At 45.5% G+C, this 17,818-nt stretch overlaps 1 protein-coding gene and 1 long non-coding RNA gene across 3 annotated transcripts in view; both read left to right on the forward strand.

The window, feature by feature from the left end:
• The window catches only part of B3galt9 (beta-1,3-galactosyltransferase 9), a 38,565-nt gene extending 28,722 nt beyond the window's left edge, over positions 1-9,843 (forward strand). The window contains 2 exon segments of one of the 2 annotated variants that reach the window (NM_001399767.1): positions 7,294-7,341; positions 8,485-9,843. In NM_001399767.1, the coding sequence (NP_001386696.1) occupies positions 7,336-7,341; positions 8,485-9,588 (1,110 nt within the window). In that variant the 5' untranslated portion in view covers positions 7,294-7,335 and the 3' untranslated portion in view covers positions 9,589-9,843. 2 annotated transcript variants of the gene reach the window in all.
• LOC147995428 (uncharacterized) lies at positions 105-2,791 on the forward strand. Its single transcript, XR_015684258.1, has 2 exons — positions 105-493; positions 2,356-2,791. It is a non-coding gene; the product is annotated as an uncharacterized LOC147995428 (long non-coding RNA).
• Positions 9,844-17,818: the final 7,975 nt, after the last annotated feature.

The following is a 17,818-nucleotide window of genomic DNA, read 5'->3' on the forward strand; positions in this document are numbered from 1 at the left end:
CGGCTTCCGGTGCTGCTACGTCATCTCCGCGCGTCCCTCCTGGCGCCCAGCGTCGGGCGGAAGCAGCACTACTTCCGGCTCCTCCTGCCCGCGGGGTACGTGGGAAAGAATGGCCGCGACTGTGGAAAAGGGCAGTTTGTCCGGTACCACCTGACAGCGCTTACACCTTGTGCTCCTGAACTAACGCTTCTTTTCAAGGCTGCTCTCCAGATTTGCACAATGTTTATTTTCCTCATCTACTTTTGTTTTTTCACCAAGTTAGGGTAATATTTCATCTTAACAGTTTTCACCTTGGAGAAAGAGCTCAGGCTCCAAATTGACATGTGACTATTCGAACAACCCATTGACAGTTGGTTCCTCCCAAACATGGTTCGCACACAGTTAAACAAATTTCTAACTGCGTGAGGTCTACGTCTAGTCGTAGGAGGAAGACAGCATAAATAACCAAACAAAATATACGGCAAAAAGCAAGTGCTGTGGAAAACAAAACTTGGTAAGGGAGTTGGGTAAGGGTTGCCGAGTGAGTTAAGCTTGAATCACAGCACGTACATATACGCTGTCCAAAATGTGGCTCTTCAACCACGACTGTTCTCTGCAACACTTATTACTTATCAACTAACTAGCTTGGGTCCCTTTAGTCTGTCCAGATAGAAGTGGTAAGCAAGAAGTTCTTTAAATGCTGCAGTGTGAAAGCTTTGTCTGTTTGATAGGACGGGGTTTCCCTGTAACTCTGGCTGGCCTGGAACTCTCTCGGTAGACCAAGATGGCCTTGAACTCAAAGATCTGCCTGCCTCTGCCTCTCCCAAGTGCTGGGACTAAAGGTGTATGCCATCATTGCCCAGCCTTTTTTTTTTTTTTTCTCCCTATTTAAAGCTTTTGTTTCCCTTGTTTTACAGCAGCAACCAGAGCAACAGAGAGGGGCAAGAGGTAGGAGGAAAGAGAGAAGGAGTTGCTAACAGTTTTTATACAATCCATGAGTATTTGAACCCTTAGGTCTTCAAGGGTTACCCTTGTCTAGAGCTAATTCCCTAGCTCTTAACACCTGCTAGTGTTGCAGCTCTTGGCCCACAGTGCCTGAGAACCTTAGCTTTAAAGGCTTGACAGCCAAGCTAGATAGAGCCCATGTGCATACTCCAAGCACTTGCGAGGCGGAGGTAGGGTCATTAAGAGTTCAAGGTCTACCTCTGAGGTTGGGGAGGTGAGCAGGACCCACAGTTTCCCCTTCTCAATTATTACAAACTTTTTATCCTTCAGTCCTCTCTTGCTGTCTAGTTCTTCTGTCCTTCCTCCTTCCCTGACCACTCTGAAGCCTCTCTGCTGCTGCTCCAGCTGTCAATCACCTTGCCACTTTCTAAGCTTTCCATGCTGACTGATTCTCTTTTGCTGCCACGAGCGAGAGATGAGAGTTCCCATCCGCCATCAGCCTTTCTCTGCTGTCTCTGTTAGGAGCTCAGCACACGCTACTGAAAGTTGGCGAGATCTCTGTTGAGAAGGGCCTTTTACTAGGCTTAATGTTGGCAACAGGAGGGTGAGAGGTGCAGGAGACAGTCTCCCAGCCAACTCTCTGAGTGACTCGATTACAACAGCACTCTCAGCAGCTTGATTACACGGCCAGAGAAGGGTCTGAATCACTCACAGTTATGGAAGTTTATGTTGGGGTCAATCCCAGCCTTTCCTTTTCAGACTGTCATAGCAATCTGAGAAGCTTCGAGGCCACCAGAAGCACCCCACCTATGATATAGGCAGAAATAGTTACAAGGTCATCTAAGGGTCATCCAAGCTTACTAATGCCTAGTGTAGCCAGAAGTCTGATACAAGCTGCTTCATACGGCCTTGATGGGTTGTACATTCAGGAGCTGGGGCAATCAGTTGTCATTGTGCATTCTTGGAGTGTTCAAGATGGCTGACATGAGGGTAGTATAAACTTGCTATCTGACTAATAGTTTCTTTGCTCAAGGAAGTGATGGCACAAGGCAGAACCCCACAGTTGTTAATTAGGAAGGAGTCAAACTGTCACATTCCCCAGCTTCTTATTTATAGGAAGTGCACACCAGACAGGGTGGGCTTTCTTTTTTTTAAAAAGATTTTATTTTATTTATATGAGTACACTGTAGCTGTCTTCAGACATACCAGAAGAGGGGGGGATCAGATCTCACTACAGATGGTTGTGAGCCACCATGTGGTTGCTGGGAATTGAACTCAGGACCTCTGGAAGAGGAATCAGTGCTCTTAACCGCTGAGCCATCTCTCCAGCCCCAGGGTGGGCTTTCAATGAGGATTTAAATAGCTTACCATTAACACTAACAATGATTTTTATTAGTCTGATAGTGCTTTTTTTTTTAAATTAAACTTTAGGGGATGGAGAGAGAGCTCATCAATTAAGGATACCGGCTGCTCTTCCAGGGGACCCAAGTTAAATTCCCAGCAACCGCACGGTGGTTCCAAGTGTCTTAACTCCAGTCCCAGGGGAACTGACACCCTTTTCTGGGCTGGGTACCAGAAATGCAAGTAATGCATAGACACGCGTGATGGTTTGTATATGCTTGGCCCAGGGAGTGGTGAAGGTGTGGCCTTGTCGGGGTAGGTATGTCACTGTGAGCATGGGCTTAAGACCCTCATTCTAGCTGCCTGGAAATCAGTCTTCCACTAGCAGCCTTCAGATGAAGATGTAGAACTCTCAGCTCCTCCTGCACCATGCCTGCCTGGGCACTGCCATGCTCCTGCCTTGATGATAATGGACTGAACCTCTGAACCTGTAAGCCAGCCCCAATTAAATGCTGTCCTTGTAAGAGTTGCGTTGGTCATGGTGTCTGCTCACAGCAGTAAAACCCTAAAGACAATACACATGCAAGCAAAATGCCTATCCACGTAATAAAAAGTGTGTGTTTGTGTGTACACACCATATCACATGTCCTGTGGAGGTCAGAGGACAAAAACAGAGATAGTTCTTTCCCTTTTACCTTCTGACCTATCTCAGTGCTTTAGAGATGCTCAACACCTGCTCAGTGACCCAGGGAGACTGGGCCCTCCACCTCTATCCCAATCATAGTCTCATCACACTGCCTTCAGGATTGGACAAAAAACAGCAAGACTTTTAGTATTAAGACAGATCTGAGACATGCAAAGGTCCACCCACCACGGGAGCCACCACAAAGTGCAAATATGTGGGGCAGAGATAGGGAGGAAGGAGAAGCCGGACAGTTGAGCATTATGAAGAGAGGCAGAACTGGAGACACGGAGACACGAGGAGGGTGGAAAGGAACAGCCTGATGTGTGCAGCCTGCCCTGCTACCTGATGCCATTGTGAAACCCTGGCCTGTTCTGTTGCTGAGGGCCTTGTCTGAGTCGGTGGCCATGTGGCTCATATTATGGCCAAAGACCCTGCGGGTATCCCTCTCCTGGGACGATATTGATATCCAAGAGCTCTGTGGAACTGACCCTACCTCTCAGCGGCTGCAGCAATGGGGAGAGCTGGTCCCACCCTTTGCTGGTGGCGGCATTCAGAAGAGCAGCCCCTGGTAGTGGACCCCCTCCCTTGTTTGCTATGCAGTGGCTTGGGTAAGGAGGAGATGCTTTCCCCATCCTTTTTGATATCTGCATCAGGCTGGTGAGCTGCCCCCAGAGGCCTAAGAGTGGGAGAGGTGGCCCTGCCTCTTGTTGGCTGAGGTGTTGGGTGAGCCTGCAGGGCCAGTACTGAAGAGCTCACCGTTATGGTGTAAGTGCTGGAAAACAGGCAGGTTGCTACCTCTCAGGCCCAGACCCAGGATAGGCCCACCCCAACCTCTACCCCATCTCTGAACCGCTGGAACCCGTTAAGCCACAGGACCTCCTTGACACAGGGCTAGGGCTACACCAAGATATTTGAAAGGAGTCTCAGTAAGGATCCAGTATTGATAGTAACAGAAATCAGACTTCAAACCAGATCAAGGTGGACATAAGGCTATCCTGTGGGACACACTACAACCTCCATGACGAGATTTTTTTTTGTTCTTTTATTTTCTTTTGGGAGAGGAGGTTGCAAGGGTGGAGGGCAGATACAAAGGGACAGGAGATGAGTGGATTGGGGTGTATGATGTGAAACTCACAAGGAACCAATAAAAAGTAAATAAATTAAAAAAAAACCAGAACTGTGTCAAGTGTTCCATACATGTAAACACTTTATATGCTATTACTTAAATTCCTACATCTTTATAAGGTAGTTATTATTACTACCTCTATATTTAGAGATGAGGTTAAAAGGAGTTTTGGATATCTTGCCTAAGGTTACAGTCATAGGATTTAGGGACAAACCAACTTCAGAGCCTTCTGTGCCTGCTGGGCTAGTATGCCCCGCTCACAGGCACTCACACACCTGCATCCTATCTAACTCAGGACCAATATTGCTGCTTCCAAAGGCTGTGTGGAAGTCCATGGTCCATGCTGCCATCGGCTGCTATGGACAAGGAAGCGTCTTTCGCAGCGGCATTGATGATTGCAGACTGATAACTGAGAATGAGAGACACTGAACGTTTCTGTGACTCTCCCACATCCCCACAAAGAAATGGTCCAGTGAGGAAGCTGTTGAAGAGTCCCTAAAATTGTAATAAAGACGTTTGAAGTATAGCTCTTTACAGTAGAAGGCTTCTAGTGGAGGGGAGGGGAACGACAGTTTTCTTTAAGGAGCTGGCTTTTGGGAGTTTGACCACACTCTAGTGAGCATATGGGCAACACAAATTTGTCTTGGTGTGCTTTTTTTTCTGGGGAGAGGGTGCAAGGGTGAGAGAGTAGACCTGGGTGAAATGAAAAGTGAGTGTACTTAGGTACAATGTATGAGATCCCCAAATAATTAATAAAAATATTATGTTGGAGAAAATTCAATTAAAAAAAGATTTTTAAAAAATTCCCAAGAATTGATAATAATTATTGAGAGAACAATACCTTAAGGGAATGCTTGCTCTGTGTGTGCGTGTGTGTGTGTGTGTGTGTGTGTGTGTGTGTGTGTGCATGTATATACGTGTGTGTTTGTGTATATGGTGTGTGTGTGCTGGTGCATGTATGTATGTGCATGTGTGGTATGTGTGTGCATGTGTGTGTGCATTTGTGTGTGGTGTCTGTGTGAATGTGCATTGTTTGTGTCTGTATGTATATGTGTGCGCTCGTGCATGTATGTATGTGCATGTGTGTGTGGTGTATGTGTGCATGTGTGTGTCTCTGTATGTGGTGTGTGCAAGTGTGTGTGTCTGTCCATGTGTGTGCCTCTTGTGTGGCCATAGTTTTGTTCATTGTCCAGTAGTTTTTGACTTATTTTTCAGGTCAGCATACAAAGTTTTATTTCATTATGGCATTTTAAAGCAAAATTTGTTGACTCTCTTATTCCTTTTTTCTTTCCCTAAGGGCTTTTTCTTAACCACCACCAACAAAATGTCTGTAAACAGCAGACAGGGAGGCCAATACTTGGGGAGAAGATACAGTATTTCTCGGTGTGGGAGCAGAATGGCTGTGGTATGAATATGAAAATCAGTAAGCTCAGTGCTGGGTAGAGTAGCCCATGCTTTTAATCTCAGCACTTGGGATGCAGAGGCAAGTGAACCTCCATGAGTTCAAGGCCAGCCTGGTCTACGAATTGAGTTTGGTCAGCCAGAGCTATAGAGAAACTCTGTCTCAAAAACAAAAAAACCAAAAAAACATTGAAATTAGCCTACAAGTAGACACAGTGTATAGCATAACCCCTACACGCTTCAAGAAAACAGCACTGTTTAGTTAGGGTCTTATTGCTGTGAACAGACACCATGACCAATGTAAGTTTTATAAAGGACAACATTTAATTGGGGCTGGCTTACAGGTTCAGAGGCTCAGTCCATTATCATCAAGGCGGGAGCATGGCAGCATCACAGCATCCAGGCAGGCATGGTGCAGGGGGAGCTGAGTTCTACATCTTCACCCGAAGGAGGCCGGGAACAGCCTGAGCATCCTCAGGAGCTAGGAGGAGGGTCTCCAAGCCCCTCCACAGTGACACACTTCCTCCAACAGGGCCACACCTTCTAATAGTGCCACTCCCTGGGCCAAGCACATGCAAACCATCACAAGCACTTATCAAATGCTAGGTTTCTTCAGTATACGTTAAGATGGAGTAAATGAAAGTTTCTACTTGGAGATAAGCTTATCTGAGGGAGGTAATTTGTATTTTTCTGTGGGGGTGGCTTTGAAACAGGGTTTCATGTAACTCAGCTGTGGCGGTTTGTATTTCTTTTTCCCTTTTTCTTTTCTTTCTTTTTTTTTTGTGAACTAGCAATTATAAATTGATGAGGGTGAGAATGTTTTAATTATTTATTTACTTAATGTATATGAGTACACTGTAGCTGTCTTCAGACGCACCAGAAGAGGGCATTGGATCCCATTACAGATGGTTGTGAGCCACCATGTGGTTGCTGGGATTTGAACTCAGGCCCTCTGGAAGAGCAGTCAGTGCTCTTAACCGCTGAGCCACTTTTCCAGCCCATTTTCTTTGTTTTTGGTTTTTTTTTTTTTTTTTTTTTTGGTTCTTTTTTTCGGAGCTGGGGACGGAACCCCGGGCCTTGCGCTTCCTAGGTAAGCGCTCTACCACTGAGCTAAATCCCCAGCCCCTGTTTTTGTTTTTGATACAAAGTTTCTTTGCATAGCTGTGGCTGTCTTAGAATTCACTCTGTGGACAAGCCTGGACTTGAACTCACAGAGATCCAACTGCCTTTGCTTCCCAAGTGGTAGGACTAAAGGTGTGAACCACCACCAGCAGTAGTATTTCTTATAATTGATCTTCTGTAAATTAAGCCAGAAATTCAGAATCCCTCTCAAAGACATACATAGAAGACCTGTATATGATGTTTTTTGGGGGAGAAAAATATGTGGACTCACATGTATTCCTTAATGTTTAGAATAGTTTTACCATGTGTATGTACTGGGGATTAGGCACTATTCCTGACACACACACACGTCGTCTCTTTCCTTGGGAGATGATGCTGTGTGAACATGATGTAGGTGAAGGACTTCCACATGTATTTTTACCCGGAACACAGCATGACGAAAAGGAGTCTGTTCCACGAGACACACTGGGTGGACACGTGGAAAGGTTTGCTTTTACTTTTTCCTTTTGTTCTGGAGTCTCACTAGTTGTAACATGATAAGCACTCACTGTCCTATCCTATGCAGGCAGTAGGTATTCTGGGACAAAAGCTCAGGGTGGTTGGCAAGAAACCTTATCCTTAAAGTTCGAGCCTCAAAGGACTGTGCTGCAGTTGCTGTCTGGCTGGCTTATCCTGACAACCTATTGTGCTTGTGAACTTAATAATTTCCGAAGTCCCAAAATTGCCCACAGAGAACATGCAGGTAAGTTTCTGACCATCTCTAAAGCATTTCAGCTATTAAAACAGGTCGTTCTGCATGCAGATCCTCAGCGCTGAGAAAAGTGGCAAGTGGTGCAGTTTGTAACGGCAAGCATTTGCTTTTGTTTTGTGTTTTCCTATTCAGTTGATAAGTAGGAAAAGTAGGAGTCGGGATTCCTCAGTGGTTATGAGTGAACTTTAGATGGTGGCAGATCTGAGTTCAAATCATAAGCTTAACTTGGCGGTTAATCTATCGGAGAGTGGTATCCCTGGGGCTAAAGGAAGCAAACTGTCAAATCTGTGGTAGCACAATGGCTGGCACACAGCAAGCACCCAGGAGGATTCCACTCTGTAAGTTGCTTCCTAATAGTGAGGTTATAATAAACAGAGTTCTAGTTTCTTTAAAGTTCTGTAGCTCTGTTACAATTCTGTATTGTCCCTTCCAGATGGATACTTTCTGTCTCTCTGGGTGAGGTGGAGTAAGCCCGGCACAGGTGCACCAGGATGCTCTCTGCTAGGAATCTGCTCACATTGACAGACATGCCAGACGGGTTAGATAAAATGGAGAGTTATACCAGAAATGTAAATGTCCACCAGGGGATGGTGGACACCCAAAGCAACCACATCATGGAAAACAGTCCTTGTCCTTTGTAATCAGAGAGGAAACTGACCCAGGCGCTCCCATTCAAGAACTGTACTTATGGGGCTGGGGATTTAGCTCAGTGGTAGAGCGCTTACCTAGGAAGCGCAAGGCCCTGGGTTCGGTCCCCAGCTCCGAAAAAAAGAACCAAAAAAAAAAAAAAAAAAAAGAACTGTACTTATGTTCCCAGCGCCTTAGCCTTTTTCATATCTTTAGTGTCTCACATAGCATCTAGTTTATAATTACACACACACACACACACACACACACACACACAACAACAACAACAACAACAACAACAACAACAACAACAACTCCACAACACTGGAGAAGAGGAAAACCTAATCCCGTGACCTGGGAGACAGCCACCCAGTAGAGGAGAGAAATAATAATAACGGAATAGGATGCACCACTAAGGGCCGTAAGAAGCCCACACAGGAGTCAGTGGGTGGGATAAACAGGGATGGAAACAGAGTTTAAAGGGACAAAACGCCTTTTCTCACTTAGGTGACGCTCTGCCGACTTCGGACTCACCAGTGGTGTTTCCTCCTCTTTAACGTCGTACTATTTCATGTGTTGCTCTTCGGAGCTGACTTTGTAGAAGAATATTTCTTACGTTCTTTGCCTCGCGTGGACATGAAAATTCTCAGCATTAAAAACAAGGCAAGAAAACTGAACCTGGAACCTTTAAGGCACAATCCTTCCAAGTACTATGTCCTGAGCCAGCCGGAGGTGTGCAACGGGAAGACCATCTTTCTGCTCTCTCTTATCTTCAGTAGTCCAGGGAACGCAACAAGACGGGAGCTCATCAGGAAAACCTGGGGTAGTGTGACCAGCGTCCGAGGCTACCCAATTCTCACGCTGTTTGCTCTGGGAATGCCGGCGCTGGTCGCTACGCAGGAAGAGTTAGATGCAGAGGCTCAGGAGAATAATGACATAATTGAAGGGATCTTCCTGGACAGTTTGGAAAACCAAACGCTGAAGATCATCTCAATGACCCAGTGGGCTGTAGCCTTCTGTCCCAACGCCCTGTTCGTTCTCAAGGCTGATGAGGACACGTTTATCAATCTACCAGGCTTGGTAGACTATCTTCTCAATCTGAAAGGTCAGATGGAAGGTATATATCTAGGAAGGGTTATCCATCAGGATATACCTAACAGGGACCCCCATAGCCAAGAATTTGTCCCTCTTAGTGAGTACCCCGAAAAATACTACCCAGACTACTGCAGTGGTGAGGCCTTTATAATGTCCCAAGATGTGGCTCGGATGATGTGTGTGGTTTTGAACGAAGCACCCATCATGGTGCCTGCTGATGTATTTGTGGGGATCTGTGCTAAGTCCCTGGGCCTTACACCTAGCCACAGTTCAAGGTTTTCTGGGGAAAGGCACATCACATATAACAGATGCTGCTACAAGTTCATTTTCACATCCTCAGAAGCTACAGATGCTGAAACTTCCCTAGCATGGAAAGAAATGAATGATGGGAAAGAATGTTCTGTGTTCGAGACTTATTATGGGCTCATCTCCTGCAAGCTTCTGACATACCTGGACAGCTTCAGGCATTTTCACTGGAGGAGCTCGGAAGACCGTGCTGGGTATTTTGGTGATTAGTATCCACTCGCTGTTAGATGTCTTCTTCTTACATTGCTGCTTTCCTACTACAGAAGGCAACTCTCTGGACCCATGCTATGTCTTCTCTGAATCTTTATTCACACCTAGCAAAACCACAAGACGTTCTCAGTGTTCTGATGTACTCAGTCTTGACATCTTGGTTTTGATGTTTAAGACATTTAAAACAGGATGGTGTGATACTTTTCAAAATAAAATCTCTCAGAAAAGAGAAAACATTAAGTTTCATTATAACATGATGTACAGATGTATTTTCTAATTTTAAAAATTTATTTGGTATGTGTGTGTGTATGCGTGCGCACATGCACAGGTGTGTATATATTTGTGTCACGAGGTATGCATGGAGGTCAAAGGACAAAGAACAGGAGTCAGTTCTTCCCTTCCAACATGTGTGTTCTAGGACTAATCGCCCTTGCCCAGTGAGCCATCTCACAGACCCACACAAGTGGTACCCAGGTAGAATACATTTTGAATGCGTAAATCCATTTATTTGGCATTCGTGCATCCTTGCATATCTTTTTTGTTGTTTTAATTTTTTAAAAGATTTATTTATTATATATAATTATGCTGTCACTGTCTTCAGACACACCAGAAGAGGGCATCAGATCCCATTACAGATGGTTGTGAGCCACCATGTGGTTGCCTGGATTTGAACTCAGGCCCTCTGGAAGAGCAGTCAGTGCTCTTAACCTCTGAGCCATCTCTCCAGCCCCTCTTTACATACTTTTCATGGTAAAAAAAGAAATCGTGGTAAAAAGAAATGAATGCTCTCTCTCTCACACACACAGACACACACAGTAACTATCATTTCTGTGAAGTATACTAGATTTCCTCAACTTATTCTTGTCAAATTGAGTTTGTTTGGCCCCTGGAGGGCCAGGGGAGCTATGGAGTCATGGGGATCAGGCCTGGAGTAGGAGTTGAGTAGAATCATGTCCAGACCCTGGAATTATTGTCCTAAGAAGGGCAGGAGTAGGACTCCTGTATGTCCCAGCGTAAGTAGACCCACGCCCTGACCTTTGCCTCACAAGAGGAGGTCAGGTAGCCTGGTAGCCAGGTTACATTTACTTTCCCTTTACAAGGTCATATCCAGCAGCAGCTAGAATTCCTCTTCATGCAGATATGGCATCCCTAGCACCCTGGCCTGGGCCAATTACACTCACTCCATAGCCCTTACTCACCCCTCAAAAGTCTGTTTCTCCTCAAGCTCTCTGGCTTATAGGTCCCTTGACTAACAAACCTCTGCCCACCTCCCAGAACGTAGAAACTTCTACTGAGTTTGGCGTTTATACACTGCATATGAGAGTGAAGTTGTGGCTGTCTTTTGTGCTTGGCCTATTGCCCTCACCACGATGTCCTCTCGTTCCTCTGTGCTGGCGCAAATGATCATTTTTTCTTTTTCTTTTCTTTTTCTTTTTTCCCTCTTTTTCCAAGACAGGATTTCTCTACATAGCTCTGACTGTCCTGAAACTCGCTCTGTAAACGAGGCTGGCCTGGAACTCAGAGATCCACCTGATCTGCTTCCCAAGTACTGGGGTTAAAAGCATGCACTACCACCACCTGTTGATAGCTCTTTCTTAAGGAGGAATAGTTTTGACCTCCTCTGGTGAGGCAAAGGTCAGGGCATGGGTCTGCTTACACTGGGACAAACAGGAGTCCTACTCCTGCCCTTCTTAGGACAATAATTCCAGGGTCTGGACATGATTCTATTCAACTCCTGCTCTACCATCGCCTGTCGATAATAGTTCTTTCTTTTTTTTTTTCGGAGCTGGGGACCGAACCCAGGGCCTTGCGCATGCTAGGCAAGCGCTCTACCACTGAGCTAAATCCCCAACCCTGATAGTTCTTTCTTTTTTTTTTTTTTTAAAAATATATTTATTTTAGGTATATGAAACACTGTAGTTGTCCTCAGACACACCAGAAGCAGGCATTGGATCCCATTACAGATGGTTGTGAGCCACCATGTGGTTGCTGGGAATTGAACTCAGGACCTCTGGAAGAGCAGCCAGTGCTCTTAACCTCTGAGCCATCTCTCCAGCCCCTGATAGTTCTTTCTTAAGGAGGAATAGTACCACCCACATTTTCTTCTTTTTAACTCATGTGTGTGTGTGTGTGTGTGTGTGTGTGTGTGTGTGTGTGTGTGTGTGTGTGTGTGTGTGTAAGCACATCAGAGAACAATCCGGCAGATCTCTCCCTCCACCATGTGGTCATGGAGACCAGACTTAGGTTTTGAATCAGTTTTAGCAGCAGGTGTCTTCGCCGGCTGAGTGACTCACCAGCTTTGATCTGCTCATTCATTGATGGACACTTATGCTGATTACAAACTTTGACTATTCTGAACAATGTTACAAGGATTGTAGTTGTGCAAATATCCTGATTTTATGTCCTTTCAGAATATGTCCAGAAGGGAGATTTCTGGACGGGCACACCTTAGTTCTAACTTTTGAGGAACTGCCACATTATTTTCCAGAATGGCTGTATGGTGTACCTTCGTTCCAGTGGTATGCAAGGACTCCCTTTCCTTACGCCAGACTGTCCAGCAGGTCAAAATGACATCTCAGTGTCAATCTAATTTGCATCTTCCTGATGGTTAGCAATGGTATTTCTTCGCTTACCTTGACTAGTTGTGGCCTTAGTTTTTTTGCTATGTTTTTTGATGTGGTCATGCTAGGTTGCCCAGGCTAGTGTTGAATTTCTGGGCCACCCACAACCAGAACGACCAGATCACATCACTGTGTCCAGCTCTGTTGGCCATTTGCACATCTTCTTTGGAGAAATGTCAATTTATGATTTTTTTTTTTGGCTTGGTTTTGAATTGTTTGTTATTGAATTCCACACTCCCCTATTTTTTTTCTTTTTTCTTTTTTTCGGAGCTGGGGACCGAACCCAGGGCCTTGCGCTCGCTAGGCAAGCGTCTACCACTGAGCTAAATCCCCAACCCCCACACCCCCCTATTTTGTCTTTTTTTTTTTTTTTTTTTTTTGGTTCTTTTTTTCGGAGCTGGGGACCGAACCCAGGGCCTTGCGCTTCCTAGGTAAGCGCTCTACCACTGAGCTAAATCCCCAGGCCCCTATTTTGTCTTTGAGACAAGAGTTTCTCTGTGTAGCCCTAGCTGTCCTGGAACTCACTCTGAAGACTAGGCTGTCCTCAAACCCAGAGACTCCCTATCTAAGCCTCCTGAGTGCTGGGATTAAAGGCATATGCCCCTAGCCTCTACTTGGCATTTCTCCTATTTTTAATTACTTTTTCTCATATATTTTGATTATTAATCTCTGAACAGATGATGGGGTATTTCCTCCCATGACACGGTCTCTCATCACTGTTGACTTTTACCATGACTATGCAGCTTTTTATTTTGCCGTGGTCTCATCTGCATGTTTGTGCCAGTCTTGCCTGTTTGGTGAGTCATATGAAAACATGCCAACCCAGCGCAGTGCTGTTCAGCTCGCCTCCTACGGTCGATTCTGGTTGTTTGACATTTCCAACCTTATGTTCAAGGCTTCCCTCTGCTGTGACACCCTTTTTCGTGACATCCTTTTCCATATGTGCTCTGGGTTGAAGGTCTAATTTTATCCTTCCACGTGTAGATTGTTTTCTCTACCCATTTATTAAGGATAATATATCCTGTTCTTGGCATCATCCTTGGCTACTGGCCATTAGCTTTCATTTTTATTTCTGAGGGCTCTGTGCTGTTCTACTAACGCATGCGTCTTTTCATGACAGGCCCCTGCCATTTTGTTCACTGTGGCTTTGGAGTATATTTTGAAGTCAGGTAGTGTGGTGCTGCTAGCTTTGTTCTCTCTCTCTCTCTCTCTCTCTCTCTCTCTCTCTCTCTCTCTCTTTAAGATTTATTTTATGTAAGTACACTGTAGCTGTCTTCAGACACACCAGCATCGGATCTCATTACAGATGGTTGTGAGCCACCATCTGGGTGTTGGGACTTGAACTCAGGACCTCTGGAAGAGCAGTCAGTATTCATAACCACTGAGCCATCCCTCCAGCCCCGCTTTGTTCTTCCTGCTTGATATAGGTGTGATGAATTGGGGTCTTTTTCTCATCTACATGATTCACAATCTCTCTTTTCTGTTTTGGTGGGAGGTGTCATTGGGATTTTTGATAGATTCTTTGGGCATGAGAAACGATGACTTCACTTAATAGTAAGAATACTGGAGACTCAGAGAAGCAAAGGTGACACAATTTATGTTATGTCCTTGCAAAATTGGGTGTCCTAGAATGACAGACAGGTGGCATGATATGTGACTCTTCTTTCCTTTTTGACTGATTGAGGACACAGTCTTACACATCATCTAGGTTTTATCTTCTGCCCTGTAGCTTCAGTTCTCTTATGCTACACCCCGCTGCTTTAAAGCTTACTAGAAGAATTGTGCTGTAGGCAAGCTTGGGGGTAGTAATTTTTTATTTTAAGCTGCTGCTTGGTGTGTCTAGCTTAGTAGACTCTTGGGGATAGCTAGACTAGCAGGCATTAGCAGAGGTCTAGCATTTTCAGTTCACTTGTAGCTGGCTCAAGGCACCTTTGAAAATGAACCACCGTTACTAGGTCTGGCTTGGGCTTCTGGAACCCCAAAGCCCATCCCCAGTGACACAATTCCTCCAACAAGGTCACACCTTCTAATATTGCCATTCTCTAATGACCAAACATTTCATAGTTGAGACTGTTGGGGTCATTCCTATTTAAACCATCAGAATATCACATTTCATGTCTCTGATCTCTATTGATGTCTTCCCAGTAGTATAATAGTCCCTTTTCTAACTTTATCGGATACCTTTCGTAGGGACGCACCACCACCTGGTTAACTTGTTGGGCAGCAGTGCTGTTCTGCTTCCTGGTGGTGGTAACAGTGCTGCCTCTGTACAGTGTCTTTGGCTACAGTTATGTCGCCAATGGTTATGGATGTTTCAGTGGCCTGGGATCCATGTCTCTGTGGCAACACTGATAGGGCTTCAGGGGTCAGTCCTGTTCTAAGTTTTTTTTTTTTTTCTCTTTTTTTCGGAGCTGGGGACCGAACCCAGGGCCTTGCGCTCGCTAGGCAAGCGCTCTACCGCTGAGCTAAATCCCCAACCCCCTGTTCTAAGTTTTTGCAGGATGGACTTACCTGAGAGGATCCCTGATGGCGCCTGACTCCACTGTGCTCCAGGGCTCAGTGTCAAGATGGACAGCGGATGTGCCTGTGACAGATTGACATGGAGGCATAGGTGATACAGCTTTCCCATCAAGCCAAGGGCTGGAGGGAATTCCCCAGCAGTTTAGCCCCAGGGGGCAGACATTCAGTTGTAAATCTGGCGCTGATCATCATGCTTCAGCCTTGACGCGGGTCCAGGGAGGGATGTGTTCCAGAGATGTTGTGTGACAGAACTTTTCCTAAGGAGACACTGTACATTTGTACTCTCTCCAGATAGGGAGCCCACAACAGATTAAAGTCCAGAAACCACCAAAGTGCAGCTTGGTGAACCAATGAGTTCTGTTGGGGTTACTTCTAAGAATATGGGTAAAGTGTTACAGAAGCAGAAATAACTCAGCACCATCACCAAAGCCAATCTGAGCCTGTAGGCAACTCAACAAGTTGAAGAGTGATTTTTTAAATGACTCAGTTTTAGCTACTTCTCCCACATTTGTTTCTGTTTCTTCTAGGCAACTAGTAAAGTATCAGTCTTCTTTGCAGTTTGACTTCTATCAGCTTTATTGGTTATTCTGGGAAGGCGGGGCCTAGTGAATCTGGTCAGTTTCAGGAACTTCCTGAAATCATTTTGAGTTGTTTTCTCCTCTGCTTAGAGAGCTTCCCTGCAGGATGTATATTTTTAACCTCAGAGGAAATGGTTACAGGACAGGTAAAGATCCCAGAGTGGACTACATGTTGCAATTTGGGTTCTGAAGTCAATAGGTCACAGTGGCATCTTGAACATCGGCATAAAGCATGCTGCTTAGTAGTGATCCACATCTTGGAGTGTTCGGACATAGCAGTGATACAGGTCTCTGTGATTGGAGCTGCAGTGACAGCCATGTCCTGGGAATGGTGGGGCACAGTTGTGCTATGGACCATGGCAGGAGGGAGTGGTGTAGCAATGACTTCATTCCCCATCAAGTGGGATACTTGAGCGTCTCATACCACAATCAAAGTTCAGATGCAGGAATGTGAGACACTGTGGCTGTTACTTCCAGTGGGTAGGGAGATAAACCAGCCAAGGATGCTACCTTGCAAAGGGCTGTCATGAAAGTTTAAGTACCAAGATTGCTCCTCTGGATAAAGCTCTGGTGCCCTGGAGCTGCAGACTGGTGTAGGCCTTGGAGGGAAATGGCTTCTTCAGTAGATGTGTCTATTTCTTGAGGGGCAAGGCACTATGTAGCTCACTAACTGGAGTCACTGACAGCTGTTTTGCTGGACCTGGGTTCCAAATAGTCAGGGACATGATGCAGCAGCAATGGGAGAGGAGACGGAGTGCTTCTTAGACAACGTAGTATCACGGAGAAGAAACCTGTAGCAATGTGATGTGCTACCCTGTGTGAACATGGTGCAGTGTGGAAATGCTTCAGAACATAGCTGCTACTTACCCCCACTGTGGTTTGCACGTTAGCTTGTTTCCTACAGAAGCTTGAGGCTGCGAGACCTTGGGTTAGGATCAGGAATGTTGGCGTATCCAGTGTTCCTCAGCAATATGGCTTACAAGCCTGCATACTGGTAGTGGCTGTGATGCTGTCTTAGGAGCTGGAGGATGAATGTGGCCAGAGTGTTAGTGGGAACACAGACGACTTCCACGGTGGAGAGGTTGTGGGCCAGTCCGTAAAAGGCTTAAGACATGTCAACTTTCCCCTCAAAGAACTTCAATAGCAGAGTAGCTGTTTCTGCAGGCTCAGTGGAGAGTTGTATAACTTTGACCCCCTCTTTAGGGTTTCACTGGCAGAAATCGCTGTTGGTCACCTCAGAGGCAAGACATTCAGATGTCTGTGCCTGTCTTTGTCCCTGGCTATATTGTTGGTGTTTCTCTGAGCTGTTCTGGTTTGTGGACAGTCTCTCGACCCTTTATATTATCTAATATTTACATCACTAAAGATATGAGAGGTATAAACTGAGGTAAAAACCCGCTAGATCAGCTAGGTAACTTTATTCTTAACTATATACAAAATATTTATTTATAAGCCTGATCCTAAAACTAAACTGCTAGCTTTTTAGAAATCTGTATCATTGTACAGAGCTAGCCTTTTTCTTTAGGTTCTCCAAATCCAAGAGGGCTCCTTAGCTCTCCTTCCAAGCATACTGTTTTACCTGTGTCCTGCAAGCCCAAATTGAAAATCCCTATCTCTTACCTGGAGCCCCTTCCATAAAGGCTCTTTCAAGGCAAAAGAGCTCTATCAAAGGCCCAGTTGCTTATAAAGGAAGCCTCTAGCTCCTCCTATATACCCATGGCAGGCTGGACCATGTCACCACCATTGTGAGGGGGTCCAATTCAAGTCAGTAGGGGCTGAACATTTCACTTTTACAGTGGGGTAGCTCCAGGCCACCTGGCTGATTTTGCCTTGGAGCACAGAGCAAAGAGCACGAGATGTATCCAAAGCAACTTGCCTAAAAACAGGCAGGACCTTTCCACTCTTTAGCATCGTATCTATGGAGGCTTTAGAGGCTCACCCAAACCGCATCTCTTCAGAACACAACTAACTGCATCTGACATGCACAGTATCTACTTAAGCTTTTATATATTGGTAACAATTAGGTTTTCCGTGTATAATAACCAAATATCCTATAACTAAGTCTCTCGTCTCCCGTCTCCCCCCACCCCCCCCCCACACACTTGCATTTTTTTTTTAGTTTGGGTTTTGTTGCTGTGAAGACATAATGACCAAGGCAATTCTTATAAAGGCAAACATTTAATTGGGGCTGGCTTACAGTTTCAGATGTTTAGTTCAACATCATCATCATCACAGCAGGAAGCACAGCAGTTATGTGGGCAGACATGGTGCTGGAGGAGCTGAGAATTCTACATCTTGATCAGAAGGCAGCCAGGAGGCTTTCCCACCCCGTGGAGTTTGAGCATAGGAAACCTCGAACCTCAGCAAGCACAGTGACTCTTCCTCCAAGACCACGCCTACCCCAACCAGGCCACGCCTACCCCAACCAGGCCACACCTACCCCAACCAGGCCACACCTTCTCATAGTACCATTCCCTATGGGTCAGGCATTCAAACCCACGGATCTACGGA

This window comes from Rattus norvegicus, chromosome 3 (assembly GCF_021556685.1).
Source record: "Rattus norvegicus strain SHRSP/BbbUtx chromosome 3, alternate assembly SHRSP_T2T, whole genome shotgun sequence".
Taxonomy (NCBI): Eukaryota; Metazoa; Chordata; class Mammalia; order Rodentia; family Muridae; genus Rattus; species Rattus norvegicus.